We start from the raw sequence: 19,562 nt of genomic DNA on the forward strand, positions 1-19,562 counted from the left end.
GGTGCGTCAGCACCACGCCCACCAGGGCCCAGGGGACCACGAGGACATCTTGCCTCTCCCACTCTCTGGTGACCGAGAACTCCCTTCCCTGAGCATCCAGTTCAGCACAAACCATGTTTTAAAGTTATTCCTGAGACGCTTCACCATGAACATGAGGCATTCGCTGAAAAATGAAGCTCACGCTCGTGCAGTCGGGTGCCTGCCACCTGGATTAGGTCACTGTCCTCAGACAAATGTACATGGAGGCAGGTCCTGAACACGCACTGAAACTGCCCATCAGGCCCAGCAGACTTCCGGGCTCTGCACCGTGCGCCTCTCCAACAGCTCGGCTGCTCCAGCACAAGCAGCGGAGACCACAGGGCACACGGGCGTGGCCCCCCCAGGCTGGGCCGGGTTTGCAGTTAACCTGCTGTACACCAGCCTGAGGGAGAGGGTACAGAAGCCTGGTGCAAGTTCATACTCACCCGTCACTATTTTGGAGGCGGTAGGCACTGCGCTGGAGAGGCTGCCATCGGCCGCTGGGTGGGCCCCAGGAGGGTGCGGGGGTGGGGGCACGCTGGGTCGGTTCCTGGGCTTTGGTACTGGTCTCGGTCTCGGTAAGGTCCCGGCATGTGGCTGTGCAGTCTCAGGGTGGCCTGCCACAGGGTGCTGGGTGGCCAGCAGGCCCGGGCTCTGCTTAGCTAAGGGCGGAGTGCTGGGGGGGGTGGGCGTCCTGGGTGGGGTGTGTGTGGGCTGCTCCAGTCCCTGCTCCCCTGGCCTGGCCTGTGACGGCGGCACCTGCGTGGGGGGCTGCGGTGGAGGGTGACTGGGTGCCTGCATAGGAGCCAGGCTGCCTGAGGCTCTCCGGGGCCCACACAGCTGTGAGGTGGCGCACGGCTGCCCGGGGGCTGGGCCTGCATGTGGGACAGGAGGAGACGGATTTCCAGTGGCTGCCTTCAGTGACAAGCTGGGTGTCTGCTGCGCTGTCCCTGGGGCGCTCTGGCCCCCGGGCTGGCCAGGAGGTGGGTTTCCTGGTTTCGGGGGTGCTGGAGCAGGTTTCTTAACAGCTGCACAAAGAGGGAAACACCTTTCAGTAAGAACAGCACAGTGACAGCCAACACCAGCTGACCCAGGGACCAAGGGTGGTCCCACTGTTTAAGCCACGCTGATGTCACTGCTGCTAGGATGTATCAGGTGGCACTTTACCTCTGTGGTCTTCCTCCTGAAGCCCAGAGACCCCATCTCACCAAGAGAAAAACATGTGACAAACGCAAATGAAGGGACTTCAAAATGCCTGCCTAGCGCCCTTCCAAACTGCCTCGGCCATGAGACCAAGAAAGAGAGCAGAGGCCACTACGCAGACAGGATAACTGAGTGCCATGTGCCCTGGGTGGCAGCGAGCCTGGAACAGGAAATGGCCATGAGTTAAATACTGGGGGCATCTGAACAAAACAGGGACTTTAGTTGGTTTCCAACCGTGATCAACAAGGTAAGACTGGAAGGGCAGCTTACCACATCTAACTGTTAGAAGGAACAAATGAGGAAATAGATATGAAAGCAGGTTGAAAGTTAGAAAGTACTATACATTATTCAAATTATTTACTAGTAGAACTAAAATTAACTGTTTGACTAATGACTAATTTTAACAAATAAAAGCAAAACTTGCTAGAAATGCAACCAAAGTGGAGATAGACAGACGTGATTTTGATATGTTTGACAACAAAATACTTTTTTCTTAAGAAACTGGATTCAGAGGAGAAACCAAGATGGCGGCATAGATAAACACCTAAACTGCCGCCTCGCACAACAATTTCAAAGCTATAACTAAAAGACAAAATGTCTATCACCCAGAACCACAGGAAAGCTGGCTGAGTGGAAGATTTACAACTAATAAGGAAATAGGAAGGAGCACAAATGCTGAAAAGCTGAGAGGTGCGCCCAGCAATCATTGTTTACTGCGCAGGACGCAGGGACTTGGAAACGCGGAAACGCGGAAAGGCAGAGATGGCTGACAGCAGCCATCGCCTTTTGCCACGCCCTAGCCTAGTGACGCCCTGAGACCCCACCCTGCACACTCTACAAACCCGCCCAGGCTCCACACAGTGGCTTTTGCATATAAATGACCTGTTCTGTGGAAGCTTAACCAAATACACTGCAACTCCAGTCAGACTGCTCCAAAACCACCAAAGCCCAAGCAAAGAGGAGAAAACTGTAGTTCTTGCTGCAGCTCCTGCTGGGTGGCCTCAGACAGTAGCTGACCTGCACCCCATTGGAGATCCAGAAACTAATGTATCTAGTGGTCGGTGTGAGACAACACCAGATTTCAACCACTCTCATAAGGGACACATTCAAGATGCAGACTCAGTGAGCACCAAAGCCCTACTGGAACAAGTCCTGCCCCATAAACGTGTCTCCAGCACAGCAATTCGTCCATTATAGACACAGCGGGTCCTCACAACCAATTGGCCTGGAGGTCAATTCCTCCCAGTGACACCAACAATCAAGACTTAACTACAACAAGGCTGTACACACAGTCCACAAAGGGGTGCACCAAGAGTGTCCACCTCAGGTAACTGGGAGGCTGACCCGTTGAACCAATAGGACACCTAGTACACAAAGCTACCCTACCAACTCAGGGAAGCAGCGAAAATGAGAAGGCAAGGTAACAGATCACAAACGAAAGAAATGGAGGAGAACAAACGAATGGACATAGTGTTCAAAACCACGGTTATAAAAGTTTTTCAAGAATTTCATGGAAAAGGCCGATAAATTTTTCCTTTTTTTTCTTTTATTGATTTTTTACAGAGAGGAAGGGAGAGGGATAGAGAGCTAGAAACATCGATGAGAGAGAAACATCGACCAGCTGCCTCCTGCACACCCCCTACCGGGGATGTGCCCGCAACCAATGTACATGCCCTTGACCGGAATCGAACCCGGGACCTTTCAGTCCGCAGGCCGACGCTCTAGCCACTGAGCCAAACCGGTTTCGGCAAGGCCGATAAATTTAATGAGACCCTCGAGGATATGAAAAAGGACCAACTAGAAATTAAACATACACTGACTGAAATAAAACATATTATACAAAGACCCAACAGCAGAATAGAGAAATGCAAGAATCAAATCACAGATTTGGAATACAAAGAGGCAAAGGACACTCCTCCAAAGAAACAAGAAGAGAAGAGAATTCAGAAAGTTGAAGATAGTGTAAGAAGCCTCTGGGACAACTTCAAGCGTACCAACATCAGAATTATGGGGGTGACAGAAGAAGAGAGAGAGCAAGATACTAAAAACCTATTTGAAGAAATAATGACAGAAAACTTCCCCCACCCGGTGAAAGAAATAGACTTACAAGTCCAGGAAGCACACAGAACCCCAAACAAGAGGAATCCAAACAGGACCACACCAAGACACATCATAATTAAAATGCCAAGGGCAAAAGACAAAGAGAGGATCTTACAAGCAGCGAGAGAAAAACAGTTAGTTACCTACAAGGGAGCACCCATACGATTAGCAGCTGATTTCTCAACAGAAACTATGCAGGCCAGATGGGAGTGGCAAGAAATATTCAAAGTGATGAATAGCAAGAACCTACAACCAAGACTACTCTACCCAGCAAAGCTATCATTCAGAATTGAAGGTCAGATAAAGAGCTTCACAGATAAGAAAAAGCTAAAAGAGTTCATCACCACCAAACCAGTATTATATGAAATGCTGAGAGGTATTCTTTAAAAAGAGGAAAAAGAAGTAAAAAGTAAAGATAAAAATTATGAACAACAAATACATATCTATCAAGTGAATCTAAAAGTCAAGTGAATTAAAAATCTGAGGAACAGAATAAACTGGTGAATATAATAGAATCAGGGGCATAGAATCAGAGTGGACTGATAATTCTCAGGGGGAAAGGGGTGTCTGTGTCGGGGATACGGGAAGAGACTGGACAAAAATCATACACCTATGGATAAGGACAGCGGGGAGAGGTAAGGATAGAAGGGGGGATGGGAACCGGGTGGAGGGGAGATATGGGGGTAAAAAAGGAGAAACAATTGTAATAATCTGAACAATAAAGATTTATTAAATTAAAGAAGAAAAAGAAAGACTGGAAGGGCACACCTAGCCCTATGTTTGCAACTCTTCTGTAAATCTAAATTAATTCCAGAATAAAAAGGCTATTTTTAAGAAGTACATGATACATTTATAGGCCTTGCAAGACCTGTCACTTTACAAGTTCAACAAGACTCAGCGTCCGCCCTGCCCACAGGAGGCACTGCTCTAGCCACTCGGCGCCCTGTCAGTGCCTGCACGTGAAGGAGAGCGGGGAGAGGAGAGAAGCGAGCGAGCTAAGGGCGACCCCAAGCTCGACTGTCTGCTGCACACACCACCCACACTTGCTCTAAGTTCTCTTCTCCTAGAGGGCTTGACTTTTTTTTTAATAACAGAAATTCTACCAATTCCAGAATCATTTGAGCTATACGATAATTCTAGATAAAAGTAAAACCCATCTGGCAGATGGCCTCAGAATTACTTCTCTAGGGAGAGCTGAACCACACCCTCCCTCCTGACACCAGCTGAGGTCAGCGGCACTGAGGGGTGGGAACTTGGTACTGAGGAGGGTGGGATGGAAATCGATGGCTGTGGAGTCCTGGTTTGGGGCTGGGAGGGGTGGTGGAAAGGAGAGACTTCAGCATTTTTCAAATTCTGCTGATTCCACCAATCCTTCCCCATGACCTTGCATGGTTCACCTAACACATCACCAGCACCAAGACAGGCCCTTTGCATGACCTGTCTCACCAAGTGTCACAAGCTCCCTGCAAGGCAGGCACTGCTGTACCATTTCACGGTGGAGAAAACCGAGGCCAAGTGTTTGCAAGAGGTCACACAGTGGCAGGACAGAGGCCCACCACCATGTCCTTGGACTCTTTTCCTTTTCATTCCTACAGTGCCTGCCTCCCTGCTCACAGGGCCCAATTCAGGAAGGAAAAGGGACGGAGTTTGCACTGCTCTGCTGTCCTGGAACTTTTGACCCGGAGACTCGGAAGACCTTTTCCCACAGAAACAACCAACCAGCTGACAAAGGAATCTGGAATATCAGCTGTACTTTGTTTGCCACAAGCAACTGAGGAAGGAAAATGTCTAGTTTTCTGTTCTAAGCAATATACCTGCAAGTTCAGACTGAGCAGGATCATTCCTGACATTTAAGGTGCCGAAGGAATCGGAGCAGAAGCATGAGAGTAGCAGACAGGGCGACGGGCCGGTCCCATGTGGAGACCAGACTGGGAGAAAGGCAGGCCTTGTCTGAGACCACCTAGAAGATGCTGGCAGGCTGGGGACGGGGGTGGGGGAGGGCAGAAAGGATCAAACTTCCTTCGAGGAAGCCTGCGGTCTGCGACTGCAGCGAGGAGAGGTAATACCCCTAATGTGGCTCAGAAGTAAAGTCTCAATCTGCAAGCAGCGTTACCCCTGGAATCCAGGTAGAAAAGACAATTTTCCTCACACATCAGTGGGACACAGATGAAGACGATGGGGCTCAGAAGAGAGGTAGACAGCTTTAAGGAGGAGAGAGTGGGGTCTGTGACCAAGCCGCGTACCTAAATTTGTGTCTCTGTCTGCAACCTATAAAATTCCACCTAACATCCGTGTAGTGCTTTAAAAAGACAATGCTTTCATAGGCAGACACATGACATTTAACCCCACAATGTTCCCCTGAAGAAGGCATTTATTTCTACTTTACAATTTGTAAGAATGGAGTTAGGAAAGGTCAAACTGGCAGACTTCAACCAGCCTTGTGAAGTTAGGCAAAAGCTAGAACTCAAATTTTGAGTCTAAGGCCTTTTCCCACTGATCACAAGGGCCTCTTATGAGCAGCATCAACCAATCCATGGGAAACTGTCCAACTCTCCTGAATCTATCTGTCCCTTCCTGTGCCCACAGCCATCCCTCGAGGTGTGGCCTCATCACTTTGTGGGCATCACTTCAATCACTTTGTGGGCATCACTTCAATCATGTGCCTCCACTATGGCCAGGTCAACCTTCTAAAAACGCTGCTGCTGTGCCCACTCCACTCTACTCAGAAGGACCCACTGCTCGGCGATCCTTCCCTCGCCCTGGCACTAAGGACCCCCACTGCTGCCTGCCTGGCCTGCCCCCCTCTGCTTTGCACTAGACCCTGGGTAGCAAGAGCAGTGTCTCTGCTGTGCCCCATGGGAGTGCAGTTACCAGTGACATGCATTTACACATGAGCCTCAATAACAGGAGTGCAGCCAGAGAGACTCGGGGTGTGGGGGGGTGATGGGGGGGGGAAGAGACAGAGGAGACCCAAGTCAACGAGTGCATGGGAGGTGGGCTGTCGCCGCCCACACACCTCAGTGTGGGCATCCCTCATGCTGGCATTGTTTTTGGTTCTCGCTGAACACACTTTTTAAAAATATCACTCCCCTAAACTCAAGTCAACAACTGAAACTGAGCTCTATTAGGCAGAAGCCTAGACAAGATGGTTTCCCTGAGCCTGCCGCCAGGACCCTCAGGAAATTCGAGGTCCTGTGCATGATTTCTGTCAGGCACTGGTCCAAGACCTGGCTCGAGCCAGAGATACGACCTCCCTGTGTGCAGCTCATCTCAGTTCAGTGAGAGGTGTTTATCCAAAACTAGAGGCCGGGTGCACAAAATTCGTGCATGGGGGGTGGGTGTCCCTCAGCCCAGCCTGCACCCTCTCCAATCTGGGACATCCCTCTCACAATCCAGGACTGCTGGCTCCCAACCGCTCACTTGCCTCTGCCTGATTGCCCCTAACCACTTCTGCCTGCCAGCCTGATCACCTGCTAACCACTCCACTGCCAGCCTGATCAATGCCTAACTGCTTCCCAGCCAGCCTGATTGCCCCTAACTGTCCTCCCCTGTAGGCCTGGTCACCTCCAACTGCCCTCCCCTGCAGGTCTGGTCCCCCCCAACTGCCCTTCCCTGCTGGCCCGGTCACCCCTAACTGCCCTCCCCTGCAGGCCTGCCCCCCGCAACTGCCCTCCCCCGCTGGCCTAGTCTCCCCCAACTGCCCTCCTCTGCTGGCCCTGTCACCCCTAACTGCCCTTCCTGCTGGCCTGATCGCCCACAACTGCCCTCCCCTACAGACCTGGTCTCCCCCAACCGCCCTCCTCTGCCAGCCCGGTAAACCCTAACTGCCCTCCCTGCTGGCCTGATCACCCACAACTGCCCTACCCTGCAGGCCTGGTCTCCCCCAACTGCCCTCCCTTGCAGGCCTGGTCCCCCCCAACTGCCCTCCCCTGCTGGCCTGGTCCCTCCCAACTGCCCTCTCCTAAAGGCCTGGGTCCCCCCCAACTGCCCTACCTTGCTGGCCTGGTCTCTCCCAACTACCCCCAATTGCCCTCTCCTGCCAGCCATCTGTGGCAGCCATCTTGTGTCCATACGGGGGTGGCCATCTTGTGTCTTGGAGTGATGGTCAATTTGCATATTACTCTTTTATTAGGTAGGGTATCTGATGTTTACCAAAAGAATTGAAATCAGCACCTCAAAGACATACACTCCCTTGTCCACTGCAGCACTAGTCACAGTGGCCTCAGTGTCCATCAGCAGAGGACTGGAGAGAGAAAGTTGTCTATACGTGCAACGGAATATTCAGCTTTAAAAAAAAGGACATTCTTCCATAATGACAACGTGGATGGAACTTAAGGACCCTATGCTAAATGAAATAAGCCAGTCACAAAAGGATAAAATAGTACATGATTCTGTTTATGAGAAGTCTAAAATAGTCCAATTCACAGAATTGGAGAGTGGAATGGTGGCTGCCAGGGCCTCTGGGGCCAGAGTACTGGGGAGTGACTAGGAACAGGAATAAAATTTTTTATTTTATGGATTTTTTACAGAGAGGAAGGGAGAGGGATAGAGAGTTAGAAACATCGATGAGAGAGAAACATCCATCAGCTTCCTCTTGCACACCTCCTACCGGGAATGTGCCTGCAACCAAGGTACATGCCCTTGACTGGAATCGAACCTGGACCTTTCAGTCTGCAGACTGATGCTCTATCCACTGAGCCAAACCAGTTAGGGCAACAGGAATAAAATTTCAATTACACAAGAAAACAAGTCCTAGAGACTTGCTGTAGCTACTGTCCCATCACACATCCTGCACACTTAAAGCTGTGAGACAGCAGATCTCATGTTAAGTGTTCTTACAACAAAATTAAACTAAAAAAACACGTGAAGGTGTGGGTCAGAAAATTCTGGAAAAGGAGTGCAGAGCTCTGAAGAGGGAATGAGCTCGGTGTCTGACCTGCGTGGCTGGCGGACAGACGTGCGTGAGGGGAGTGGGGAGGGCTGGCTTGGGAAGGGCTGCAGGGAGCCACTGGAGTTCCAGCCCAGAGCTGACACGACTTGAGGCCTGCTCGGTGCTTTACAGCAATCCCTGGCTGCTGGGAGGAGGGCCACCGGGGATGCCGACGGGAACAGTCCGACTTCATGTTAATTAGGGCCCAGAAACCCAACCCACCCAGAGGCCAGTGGCTCCCAGGCCTGCAGAGGCTGTGGCAGCTCCACACCAGAGCGAGGGCTGAAATGCCAGACTCCTAGAAAACTGGGCGCGCTTGTGGGAGATGACTTTTGTTTGTTAGGCTCCCTTGCTTAAACATTTTCTTAAATGACTGCTTTTCTGCTCTCCATTTTCATTTCCCTTTAGTGACTTTTGTTAATGACTGACCTTTCTGCCTGCCGTTTCTGGGGACAGGCACAGCCCGGTCTGCTGGGAAGTCTGGCACCCTCCCTGGCTCGCACGCCCAGGCGCTGTGCGCATCCCCGCAAGGCACAGAGCAAAGGAGGCCACTTACCTCGCCGCAAAGTGTGAGGACTGGAGCCAGTGGAGCTGTGCGCTGGGCTGACAGAGAGCTGATGGGAGCCGGCAGGGGGCTGCCCCTGCCCCTGGCTTTGGCCACTGGCCACCTGACTGCTGTTTCTTCCCGGGGCCAGCGTGGGCAAGGCTGTAGCTGCAGAGTCCTTGGGTTTGGGAGGACTGAGGGGAGTAGAAGTCCGGTTAGATGGCAGGCAGGCAGGCCAAGCCAGAAAAGCTAAGCACACTGAAACACGATGAAGTTTAAATAGTTCACACTGTCCTAGAGAGCTAACCTTTATTGGGTGCCACACAGGACTCACCGCATCAGACTGTCTTCAACCGCTGTGCCACTCAAACATCATGACAGAGACCATTTCACAGCAACCAGGACATTTCAAGTACTTAAACTAGGCTGTATTTTAAAATGTGGAAGGCTTTCGGACTTCAAAATAATGCGATTTTGACACACGTTATACAAAACTAAGCAAAAGCTATGGCCAAGCACCAAAGCTCTGAAATATAAGGTGCTCGGCTGCCATCACTAGTGTGGCCTCAGGAAAGAGGAACTCTGAGAAGCAAAGGGACGGGGAGTTCAGAGCTGGTGGCAGTGGGTGGAAATCAGAACTCAGGCTCTCAATGTCCTGGCTCAGAACTTCTCTCTACGCTAAACTTTACAGCTATATTTTGTCAAGATCACCCAAGAGGGCAACGTACACAAAATCTCTAAAATATAGGGGTGAAAGAGCAAACTGATGACTGACGTTCCACCTGCCCTGCCGTAGTGAGGACTCGTTATTGTCTTAAATAACATATTTAGTCTTGATTAGACCAATGGAATGCTACGGTAAGTAAAAATGTGTGAGTTCACTAGTACTACTTTCTCAAAGAAAAAGAACTAAACCAAAACAAATACATGTAAGGAGCGGCAATGACTGACAAGCCAACATGGAGCCCTAGGAAGTTGAAGATATTTATTTTTAACCAAAAAGCAAACTTCCCCGAGTTATGCAAGCAGAAAGGATTCAGGGACGCTCAGAGCTCTGAGGCCAGCTCTGAGGAGTTAAGAGTTTCTTATCTCTTAAGCAGCATTAGGCATCCCCAGGCACTGCCTCCAAAGAAGGTAACGTGAGAGTTCTTCCACACAAATCCATCTCCATGTGGGGGAAATTCCCCTGTGGATAAACAGGCCGTCCTTGTTTTATGCCATTTATTTTCCTTTTTATATGATCGTTTGGTGCTTTATAGGCAGCCAAATTAGAGCAAATGACGCGAGTCAGCACACTGCTCATCTTTCAGAGCTGCTGCCCGGCCTGAACCACCTGGGATGCCACTGAAGTGGTCCTCTGCCCAGGTCAGTGTGAAGAACGAAATTCATCCAAGTTAAATAAAACCCTCAGCTCAAAGTATGTTTCCTGGAAGTTGCTATACATTTACAGTCCACTCCAGGTGACTGAGCAGAAGATAAAGCAACAGAAAAGCCTTTTAAGAAAATCTATCATCATATTTTATACCTTATACTCACGTATCAACTCCCTGTAAGACAGAAAGCTAGGGAGTCACCCGGTGTGCCTGGTACAGCACTGGCACATAGTCCTCAGTACCCAGGGAGTCAGTAAATCTGACTGGATGGATGGGTGGGTGGGTGGGTGGATGGGATGGATGGATGGATGGATGGATGGATGGATGGACGGACGCACGGGTGAATGAATGAACACCAGGAATATTATAACCTTACTTGCTACATTGAAACGTTTACTACTTAGCATATTAGATGACAATAAGCAAATGGTACACAAACACTGAATACACATCAAACAGGTAAAGGAGATTTATAATATTGCTAGACACCTCCTGGTTTCCAGCTCCCAGCACTGAAGCAGTACGGTAAAGAATGCAAACAAATGTGCATTCTTTTGAAAACAGGAAAGAAAGGAAGCAAGCAATTTACAGTCTTTTTCTCCATCCAGTGCTCACCAGAGGAGTGAAGGCAAATATGTTTTACTGCATGCCAGGTGACTCTCGGGGCGTGGATGCTGTGCCTACAGGCCAGCACCTGCAGGAAGGCGAGGGCGCCCAGCACCCACTGCCAGCAAAAGCCAGCCCCCTTACCTGCTGTCGCCTGGGCTCGGCCCCTGCTCCAGTGCGCCCGCAGAGGAGGGAACAGGCCCACCCCCTGCGCTGCTTTCAGCCCTAGAGCTCTGGGAAGGGGGCTCTGGGCCCGCAGGAGCCAAGGTGCTGCCATCTGTGGGCGGGAGTGGCGGCTGGAAAGCAGGGGATACGTGCTTTCTATTTAGGGTGCCACCCCGCCGGTAGGCCTGGAAGTCCATAAGCTTCACACCAAAGCTACACAGAGAGAAGAAACAGTCAACACACCATGCGAGCCAATAACGGACACAGAAGCCCATTGGTCCACGCGTGTTAAAACCCACACCGTACAGCCACCCAAGTTGCCCAGCATGCAGTGCAGCAACAAGGACCAGGTGGATGGCCATCCCTATTACCGAGGCAAGCAACTCAACTTGGCCTCACCCCTGCGAGAACCAATGGGCCTGGTACTGACCAGTGTCCTTCTCAATTGGGCAGGAGCAGCTGACGCACACAGGCAGACCACAGCATGAGTGCGTGACATCACATGAGCCTGTTTAAGTCCACGTTACCACACACAAGCGCATGGTCTCAAATCTGTGTGTGGGAGTCCTACCAGGGCCTCTTCAGCCCTGGCAGAGCAGGGGTGTGTGCAAGAGCAACTGGAAGCGCAGGGCTGGGAAGCTGCTGTGGGGCTGGACATGGGGACTAGAACACAGGGCAGAGGAAGGCTCACTTTCACTTAAGCCCCCGGTGTATAAACGTCAAAAAATAAGATTTATGGCTCCCTGAGCATGTGTTTCTGGTGGGAGCCTCCCCAGGCAGATGCCTGAGAACTGCTTACTGTGTGCTAACTGGAACCCTAACGTTTAAGTAACATTCTGTAACTTAAATATATGAAGCGCATTTGCTATGGCCGTTTGTCATCAGGAAGCATTGCTGGCTGTGTGAAGGGAAAACTTCTGCACAGCAAACGTGGCTTCACAGGGACAGAAGAGGAAAGCATTTCCCTTGGCAATGGGTTAAAAAAAAAATCAAAACAAAAAACCAAACCTCACTCTAAGACTGGGCAACTAAAATAAGAGCTTGTGTTTTAACGTAATGACTTCGAGTAACAGTACCAGCTGCACGCAAACAGGCACGCCCTGAGCAGCGCCTCTGCCTCCCAGCCCTGCCGTGGGCACAGCGCCTTCCCTCACAGCCCTCCGCGACCGGAGAGCCCTCCACCTGAGCCGGGAGCCTCTATGCAGACCCTTCTCTTCCAGAATCGGCCACGACTGAGGCTTCTCAACTGAGCATCAGATTCAGTGGCTGGCTTCCATCGAGGGCCAAGTTATGCCAAAAATATGCCTTTTAAACACTAAATCACCATGAGTGGTGGGTTGTTCTCATGCCCACTCTTGGACGTAAGTCCATAATGTTTAACTTTTTTCTTATTCCCTCCACCCCCCAGTCAAGTACATTTAGGTGACGTGTAAGATGCCAGTGCACTGTGGGGGCGACCGAGCAGCAGGTGAAGCGTGAATGCCCACAGCACATGTGGCCTGAGAAGCTGGGCACCGACTTTCTGGCCAGAGCAAGGTTTGCAATGCACTAGAGCTGAGTGCCGAAACTAGCTGGGCTCCCGCAGGCCTGGGCCGCACAGGCCTCCGAGGCAGTGCCCTGCCGAGGGTTTAACAACAGCGGTCTGAAGCGATCGCTCTCACACACCTCTCCTTCTTCACCAAGTCCCCTTCCATCACCGCCATGCTGGCAGGTCGCTTCCTCTCCAGGGTCCCCGAGTCAGATTCATTTCCAGTGTGGGATGAGTGGTTGGAGTTTGGGGGGGCAACAGGTACGAATGCTTCTGATACATTAAATTCCACCTCTGCAGGAAGAGAAAGGCACAGTGAACATGAGACGCAGAGGCGGGGGGGGGGGGGGGGGGTGCTGTAAGACACCACTGGAACAGGAGCTTCCTCTTCATCCGTGAGCCTCACTACTTCCTAAGCAGAAGCCCACACGCTCCTCTGCTACAGGACGCTGATGACACCAGGGAGGCAAGACGGGACCAGACGGGGGCATGGCTCAGAACATGTGCACGACTCTGCTGTCTTTTTTATAAACACACAAATACGAAAAAGGAGCATGGATACCTTATTTGAATAATGAAAAGTGCGAATTATTCAGTCTGACAAAACAGAAATAAAAGCCAACATGAACTCCATTCTGCCTATAGCAGCTTTCACATGCCTCTTTTTCTCAAAGGAGATCTTGGGCAGAATGCCAAGCAGAACCTCAGTTCTCGAACTTAATTCATTCCAGGAGGCTGCTCGAACACCAAAGCATTTTTCCCTTAGAAATAATGTAAACTGATTAATCCATTCCAATGATTCCCTGTTTTAACCCTTCTTACATACAGTGCCTATATAATGTACTGTTTAATCTATAAACACTTTAAAAACAAAAAGGAAATGAAATGTACAGTAAAAAATGAAAATTCAGTAATAAGCAGCAGTAACAAAAGCAAAAAAAAAAAAACACCATGAAAATATTCACAGCACCAATTTCCTGAGACGTTAACAGTACTGGCTCATGCTCGCACATTCTCTCCATTTGCTGCCTGAGAGATGTGTGACTGATGATACAGGCATCAGCACGAACAGGTTGTCGGTTGAGAAGTGGACTGTTTGAGATGGGAGACATTGAGAACCGAGGTGTGACTGCACTCATTCATTCATTCCCCCATCCTACATTTCCTGAGCAACCTCCTGGAGTGAGGTGTGGGTCCTGAAGAAGGCCGGTGAAGAAGAGATGAGCGTGGCCCTGGCATCACGGAGCTTACACTCCAGGGGACCTGACAGCAGGGCTGCTCCGGGCAAAGTAGGGATGGGAGGTCCAGACTTCCAACACTTGCCCAGCCAGTACCCTCAAAGGGGCCATGGAGTCTAAGATCCCAAGACTGCAATGCAGGTAGTTTACAAACTGATTGCCTACTAGGGGTGGGGAACATCTGGCCCATGACGGTATAAGTCCTAAGAAATCATTTAGTCTGGCCCTGCCAAGGCACTAGGGGTGATTAATTGTTAGACCAAATATAGCAGGCTAATTTTTAAGTTAACCTTGATAACTGTGTATGGCCCACAAATCTATATTCTATATATATAAAAGGCTAATATGCAAAGTGTCCCCATGGGAGTTCGACTGGGAGTGTGATCGCTCTCTATGATGTGTGCTGACCATCAGGGGACAGTGCGGAATGAAGGAAGGTCCTGGCCGGCAGCCAGAAGGCCCCGATTGGCCCTGATCACCAGCCAGGCCTAGGGACCCTACCCATGCACAAATTTCGTGCACCAGGCCTCTAGTGATGTTATAAATATCCAAATGACCCTTGGCAGAGAAAGGTTCCCCACCCCTGGCCTAGAGAATGAAATCCAAATCCTCACAGCCAGCTCAGAATGGGCCCAGCCAACCTTTCCTGCTTGCTCTGCCCTCTGCACAAAGCCAGCCATCTGCCTAGAGAAACAAAAAGCCTGCCTCCAAGAGGAAACCCCTGCCTGTTCAGTGCTGCCTCTTCTATCACGCAATCTGACTCCCTTTCCCAACCTTTGAGTTTGTCAAATCACTGTTCACCCGCCTGTCCTTCTAATTGGCCATGTATTATAATTTCTCCGTTTACGTGGCCTCTTGCAGTGGTCCGAGTTCTTCCAGGGAAGAGAGCAAGTCTTACCAGCACACACATGGCACCTAGTGGGGTATTCAGTATACGCTGAAAATGAGTGGTTGGTGTTAAGTGAAACACAAAATAATGTGGTCACCATGATGTCAAAATACAAATGCAAAGCAATAGTCTGGAAAGAAACATGAAAAAGAGACACCAATTATGCAATCACAAAGGATTGATGCATTTGCTCCTTGAAAAAGACTTTTCACACTGTTACACTATTATCGCGTTGCTCCGGCAGCCAGTGAAGCTGCAAAGCTAATTACCTCCAGGGAAGAACCAGTCGGCGTGCTGAATGATGGGTTCGATGACCGCGACCACGTGCACGGAGGTGGCGGCTGCCATCTCAGCCAGCGTCCTGCAAGGAAGTGCACAGAGTTCACGCGCTTCCCTGGGCAGCCTATAGGTTCCCTGGTCTGGCTGAGGGCCATTCCATGACTTTCAAAGGATGAGATATTTGAGAATAATGCAAACGTTAAATCCACAAGGCCCGGCCTATGTGCGTGTGGGTCCCCCCGACTCAGTCTGCCCTGAGATAACCACACTGCTAGGGAGCCTGTGATGGCTGTACTCAATGCTGGGCTGACACTGGCGGGGACAGGGCTGTGCTTCCCACGGGGATGGTGTTACCCATGGTAGTGACTGGTGAGACCCAACATCACACGCAACAATTTCACCTACGACAGAACCAAGGACATGGATTGTGACAGCGTGCCTCTGTCATGTCAGAAAATGTGAGCCCCCATTTATGAAGGTTGCCATATATATGAACAGGTCCCAAGATGCATGTTCACAAATTGAAAGTGTCTGGAAAGGGAGGGAAGAACGAAAGTGAGAATAGTTACCCCGCTACCCAGCATGTTGCAGTTTGGGGTCAGATCGCCATGAAGGCAAACGGTGCAAAGGCCCGGTGGCCGTCGAGCGTCTACCATGCGGCAGCGCTTCAGCTCGTTTAACTCCATCTTTCAACATGCTGCATTACATAGTGTTAGTTTATTTATCAAAGACACAGTATTCCCAAGAAGCTGGGTCCTGGGTCTGGCCGCCCCAAACCGATCTCCTTTCTATTATCACTCTGACCGCCCTTCCCCGTAGGAAGAGTACTTTCACCCCAATTTCCAACCAACCCAAATTTCTAGCTCCTTTCAAATTCCAGCTTAAAAGGCGAGCTTCCCCCCCTGGTCCCCCGCCCATCTGGATTCGGGTAGCTCGGGCCTCAGGATCCTGTCGCCTAGAGGGGAGCTGCTGTCTGGCTACTGATTTGCAGGACCTTTCAGATATCGTGGCTATTTCTGGAGGAACTCCTTCCTACTTTGTGAATTACCATTCGTTTGGGAGCTTTCTGACATACAGAAGTTTCTAGCTGTTATCGAGCCAAATCTATCAATTTTTAAATTTCTTTCTTGCACTGTTTTTATGTTTGGAAAATTCTTCTCTTAACTCAAAAGCTAAAAAATATTTACCTTTATGGCATCACTTTTTATATTTAACTCCTTGGTCTACCTGGATGTATCTGCTATAAGATACGATGCATGCAGTTAACTTTACATATCTACTTGTCTTCCACTTCACTGTATACCAGATCTTTGTAAATAATCTTACAAGTACTTTCTGGAACAAGATTGGGCACACACGAGTAAATAAATGAATGAGAGGTAGAAAGACTTTGATTCAGAAAGCCACGGCACTTTTTAATGCAAACTTGAGCCACTTGTGATTTTACGCAGCTGAGCAGCAGTGACGGGAGGCAGGGAAGGGAGGTGAAGCTTAGGGACACAGATGTAGCCAGCATCCCGGCTCTACCATTTCCCTGCTGTCTTCTCTAAGCTTCAGACTCATCTGTAAGAACGAGGACAACAGTACCCACTTCAAAGGTTATTTGTGAGGCTTAAGCGAGACCATCAGAGTAAACGCCACTGCTGGTGGTTTCCCCGGAGCTTTCTAACCAATCTCCCTGACCCCTCCCCTGTTCCATCTATGCTTCTCAATGCCAACAAAGCCACCTTCTAAATGCAATCTGATCGCGTCATTCCTCTGCTTAGAAATGTGGATGGCCACCCTCACCACATGACCCATAAAAGAAGTTTCAAACACCTCAGCAAGATACGCGAGGCCTTTGGGACCTGGCGCTGGCTTCATTAACCTCAGTCACAGCCTCATGTCCCCTGTGCTCATTAATAAGAACATGCAACACCCCCCACATTAGAGACCTCGCACTTTCATCCTGCAGCACCTTTGCTCATTCAGGACCACTGTAGGGAGCCATTTATCAAGGTTCAGCTCCAGGGCCACTTCCTGAGCAGAGCTCTCTCTGAACTCAGGCTGACCCGTGTCCCTCCAACAAACACCAGTGCCATCAGACTTTGCAATGCCTGTGGTATCTGCACACACAGGTGTGCAGGCAGAGCTGATCCCTGTACTGTAACCACTCATCTGCCCAACTGCCTGAGGGCGGAGCCCTTTGAGGACTGGGGCGTCCCCACACCCTGTGTGGCCAGATCTGGGACAGGACCAGCTCACAGGAGGGTTGTGAGAATGTCAGCTCAGGGAAAGGTCAACTTCAGAACGTGCCCAAGTGCTCCTTACACTGGAATGTGTGTCCTGAGTTATATGTCTACTCTTCCGTCAGGTGGAAAGAAGGCATGAACATAATCCGATAGGGGGAAAGGTTACTTACCCTTCATTTCTGGCCCATAACAAGTTAGGGCCTAAGACAATGGCAATGTTGCTGGGAGTCATTTTATTAACGTCGCTGGTCTGAGCAAGCTTTGCAAGGAACTTGATTAAATACCTATGGCACAAAAGATAAGGGGAAAGCACCAACTCTGAACAGGTTGCAGAAATAGCATCTTCCTGCCCACGTGCCCAGGCCCAGAGTGCTCAGGCGCAGCTAACTCGGAATCCAGCTCAGGTTAAACATCTTACACATTTCCTGTGTTCTGCATTTCAGAGAACAGACAAGTTTAGGGCTTGGAAGTGGAAAACAGCTCAGAGGTCCACCTCAATGATTCAACCTCTACTTGCTGTGTATTTCTAATCCATTTCTCCTTTATGCGCTGTCTACTCTACCCCTAAATAAATGCCACTGTGAGGCACAGTGGGCTCAATATACACGAACATAGTAAAAACAAACTCAGTAAAACAAAAACAGGAGCACATACAAACACAGTAAGACAGAAATGTGGGTATACTGTTCAAAGGAAACTATTTGAAAATGCTTCATGTTGTAATTATAAAAAATATCCAATTTATCATATAAATGTATTCTCTAGCATTATAAAAAATGAAGAACCCAACTATTTATCAATAGAAGGCTAATTAAATAAATAACCATAGATTCACACAGATTACTGTGCAGCCATGAAAAACTACTAAGTGCTGATGTGGAAAAATCCCCAAGATGTATATTAAGCAAAAAGGGCAAGGAAGAAAATGATGTATAGAGTATCTGCTACCACCTGGTTTGGAAAAACAGTGGGGCTGAGAGAGAAGAAAACGTATGCACGTATGCACGTATGCACGCACGTGTCTGCTCACACAGGCACCAACTCTGACAGGCTCCCCGTGCTCGTGCCTCAGGAGGGGAACGAGGTGGCTGAGGGGCAGGAGCGAGGAGAGACTTCACTGTACACTTTCTGAATTCTGAGCCATGGAAAGGTACTCCCTATGCAAGAGACAACTAGTAAACATTATAAAGAGTAAAACAAAATAAAGGCCAGATCCCAAAGTACCAAGAACCAGGACTGACACGGAACAGGGCAAGAGTGTCCGCAGTGGCACGCTGGGTGTGCCCGTGAGCCCGCGAGGGCCGTCACAAGCACTGACCTTCTCCGGAGGCAAGGCTGAGCCTTAGGTACGGAGAGGCGTTTCCTCGGCTTAGCCACGGACCCCAGGGCTGAGTAACATGTTCGGTAACGTGCCAGGCATTTCACCAGGGAAGTCTGTGCCATTTTGAACCCAGACCCCTTACAAAATATTCTTTGATTTTTAACAATTTCATTGCCAACGGCCACCGTTTCCTTCTCTCTCCCCTTCTTCAAAGCCACATTTTGAGTGAGATGGAAAATAGAGGTTAAACTCCAGAACTTTATCCTATGGTAAATTTTCTTAGAAACATAGTTATTCTATAGAATAACATACAATGTCCATTTCCTGAGGTTTTATTTAGTAGGATGATTTATGCCCTATTTAAAACTATGTAGCATATATGAAAGGTATTACGGAAAGTACAACTATTGGTTAACTTTTACCTTTAACCTACTAGGCAATTTAGACTCCAAAACCTACATACCGTCAACTGAACCTTCCACAAGACTTTTGTCCTCAGTGACTTGAGGGGTGAAATGGCAGCTTACCCATGAACGCCGGTGTGCTTCAGAATGCCCACAGTACCATCCTGTCAGGTTCCCTTCCTCCCAGCCCCCGAGGGACCCCCAGCACTCTGAGTGTGCAAGCACGCTTGCATTAAACAGCCTCTCCGCTGGGGATTAACAGATTTTCACTGTCGAGTCACTGTAGTTTGGTGGCTTTATTTATAGAATGTCAATCATACATACCTAAAGTTAACAAAATTTTGTGGTGGCAACTTCTGACATATTCGCCATAAATCTTGAAGTTTTTTGTCTTGATCCTGCACACTAAGAAAAAATTTTATCCATAACCACTTATGAAAATTCATACAGTAACCCTGCGTCATATGCTACAAACAGTGATGCCTCCATTGACGGAGAGCAGATTTGTAGTCAAATACCAACAAACGACTGAACTGAGCAGTTCACTGACCTCACCAAGACCCAACCTCCTGATGTGCACAGCTGAGTAAGGCTGATCATGCCGCGTGATGGAGTTCCAGGGGTACAACCATGTGCATCCCCTAGACCAGTCAATGCCTGGCACGCCGGAGACAGGGCGTCATTGAGCCCAGATCTCGTCCTAAACGCGGTGCGGCACAGAGGAGCGGCCACG

General features: G+C 49.5%; 1 protein-coding gene across 6 annotated transcripts in view; it reads right to left on the reverse strand.

The window, feature by feature from the left end:
• Positions 1 to 19,562, reverse strand: part of ARHGAP17 (Rho GTPase activating protein 17) — a 90,765-nt gene that overhangs the window by 7,006 nt on the left and 64,197 nt on the right. For 5 of the 6 annotated variants that reach the window (XR_003612930.2, XR_008555739.1, XM_008152769.3 and 2 more), the window contains exons 13-19: positions 19,154 to 19,234; positions 17,275 to 17,388; positions 14,864 to 14,955; positions 12,605 to 12,761; positions 10,919 to 11,152; positions 8,808 to 8,989; positions 465 to 1,046 (exon numbers count right to left, since the gene is read on the reverse strand). Coding sequence is in view for 4 of the 6 variants with exons in the window: in XM_008152769.3 (XP_008150991.2) it covers positions 465 to 1,046; positions 8,808 to 8,989; positions 10,919 to 11,152; positions 12,605 to 12,761; positions 14,864 to 14,955; positions 17,275 to 17,388; positions 19,154 to 19,234 (1,442 nt within the window). In the remaining 2 variants the exon portion in view is untranslated. The remainder of the gene's footprint in view (positions 1 to 464; positions 1,047 to 8,807; positions 8,990 to 10,918; positions 11,153 to 12,604; positions 12,762 to 14,863; positions 14,956 to 17,274; positions 17,389 to 19,153; positions 19,235 to 19,562) is intronic. The other variant, XM_028127432.2, reaches the window with a different exon arrangement.

Source organism: Eptesicus fuscus, chromosome 4 (genome assembly GCF_027574615.1).
Source record: "Eptesicus fuscus isolate TK198812 chromosome 4, DD_ASM_mEF_20220401, whole genome shotgun sequence".
NCBI lineage: Eukaryota > Metazoa > Chordata > Mammalia > Chiroptera > Vespertilionidae > Eptesicus > Eptesicus fuscus.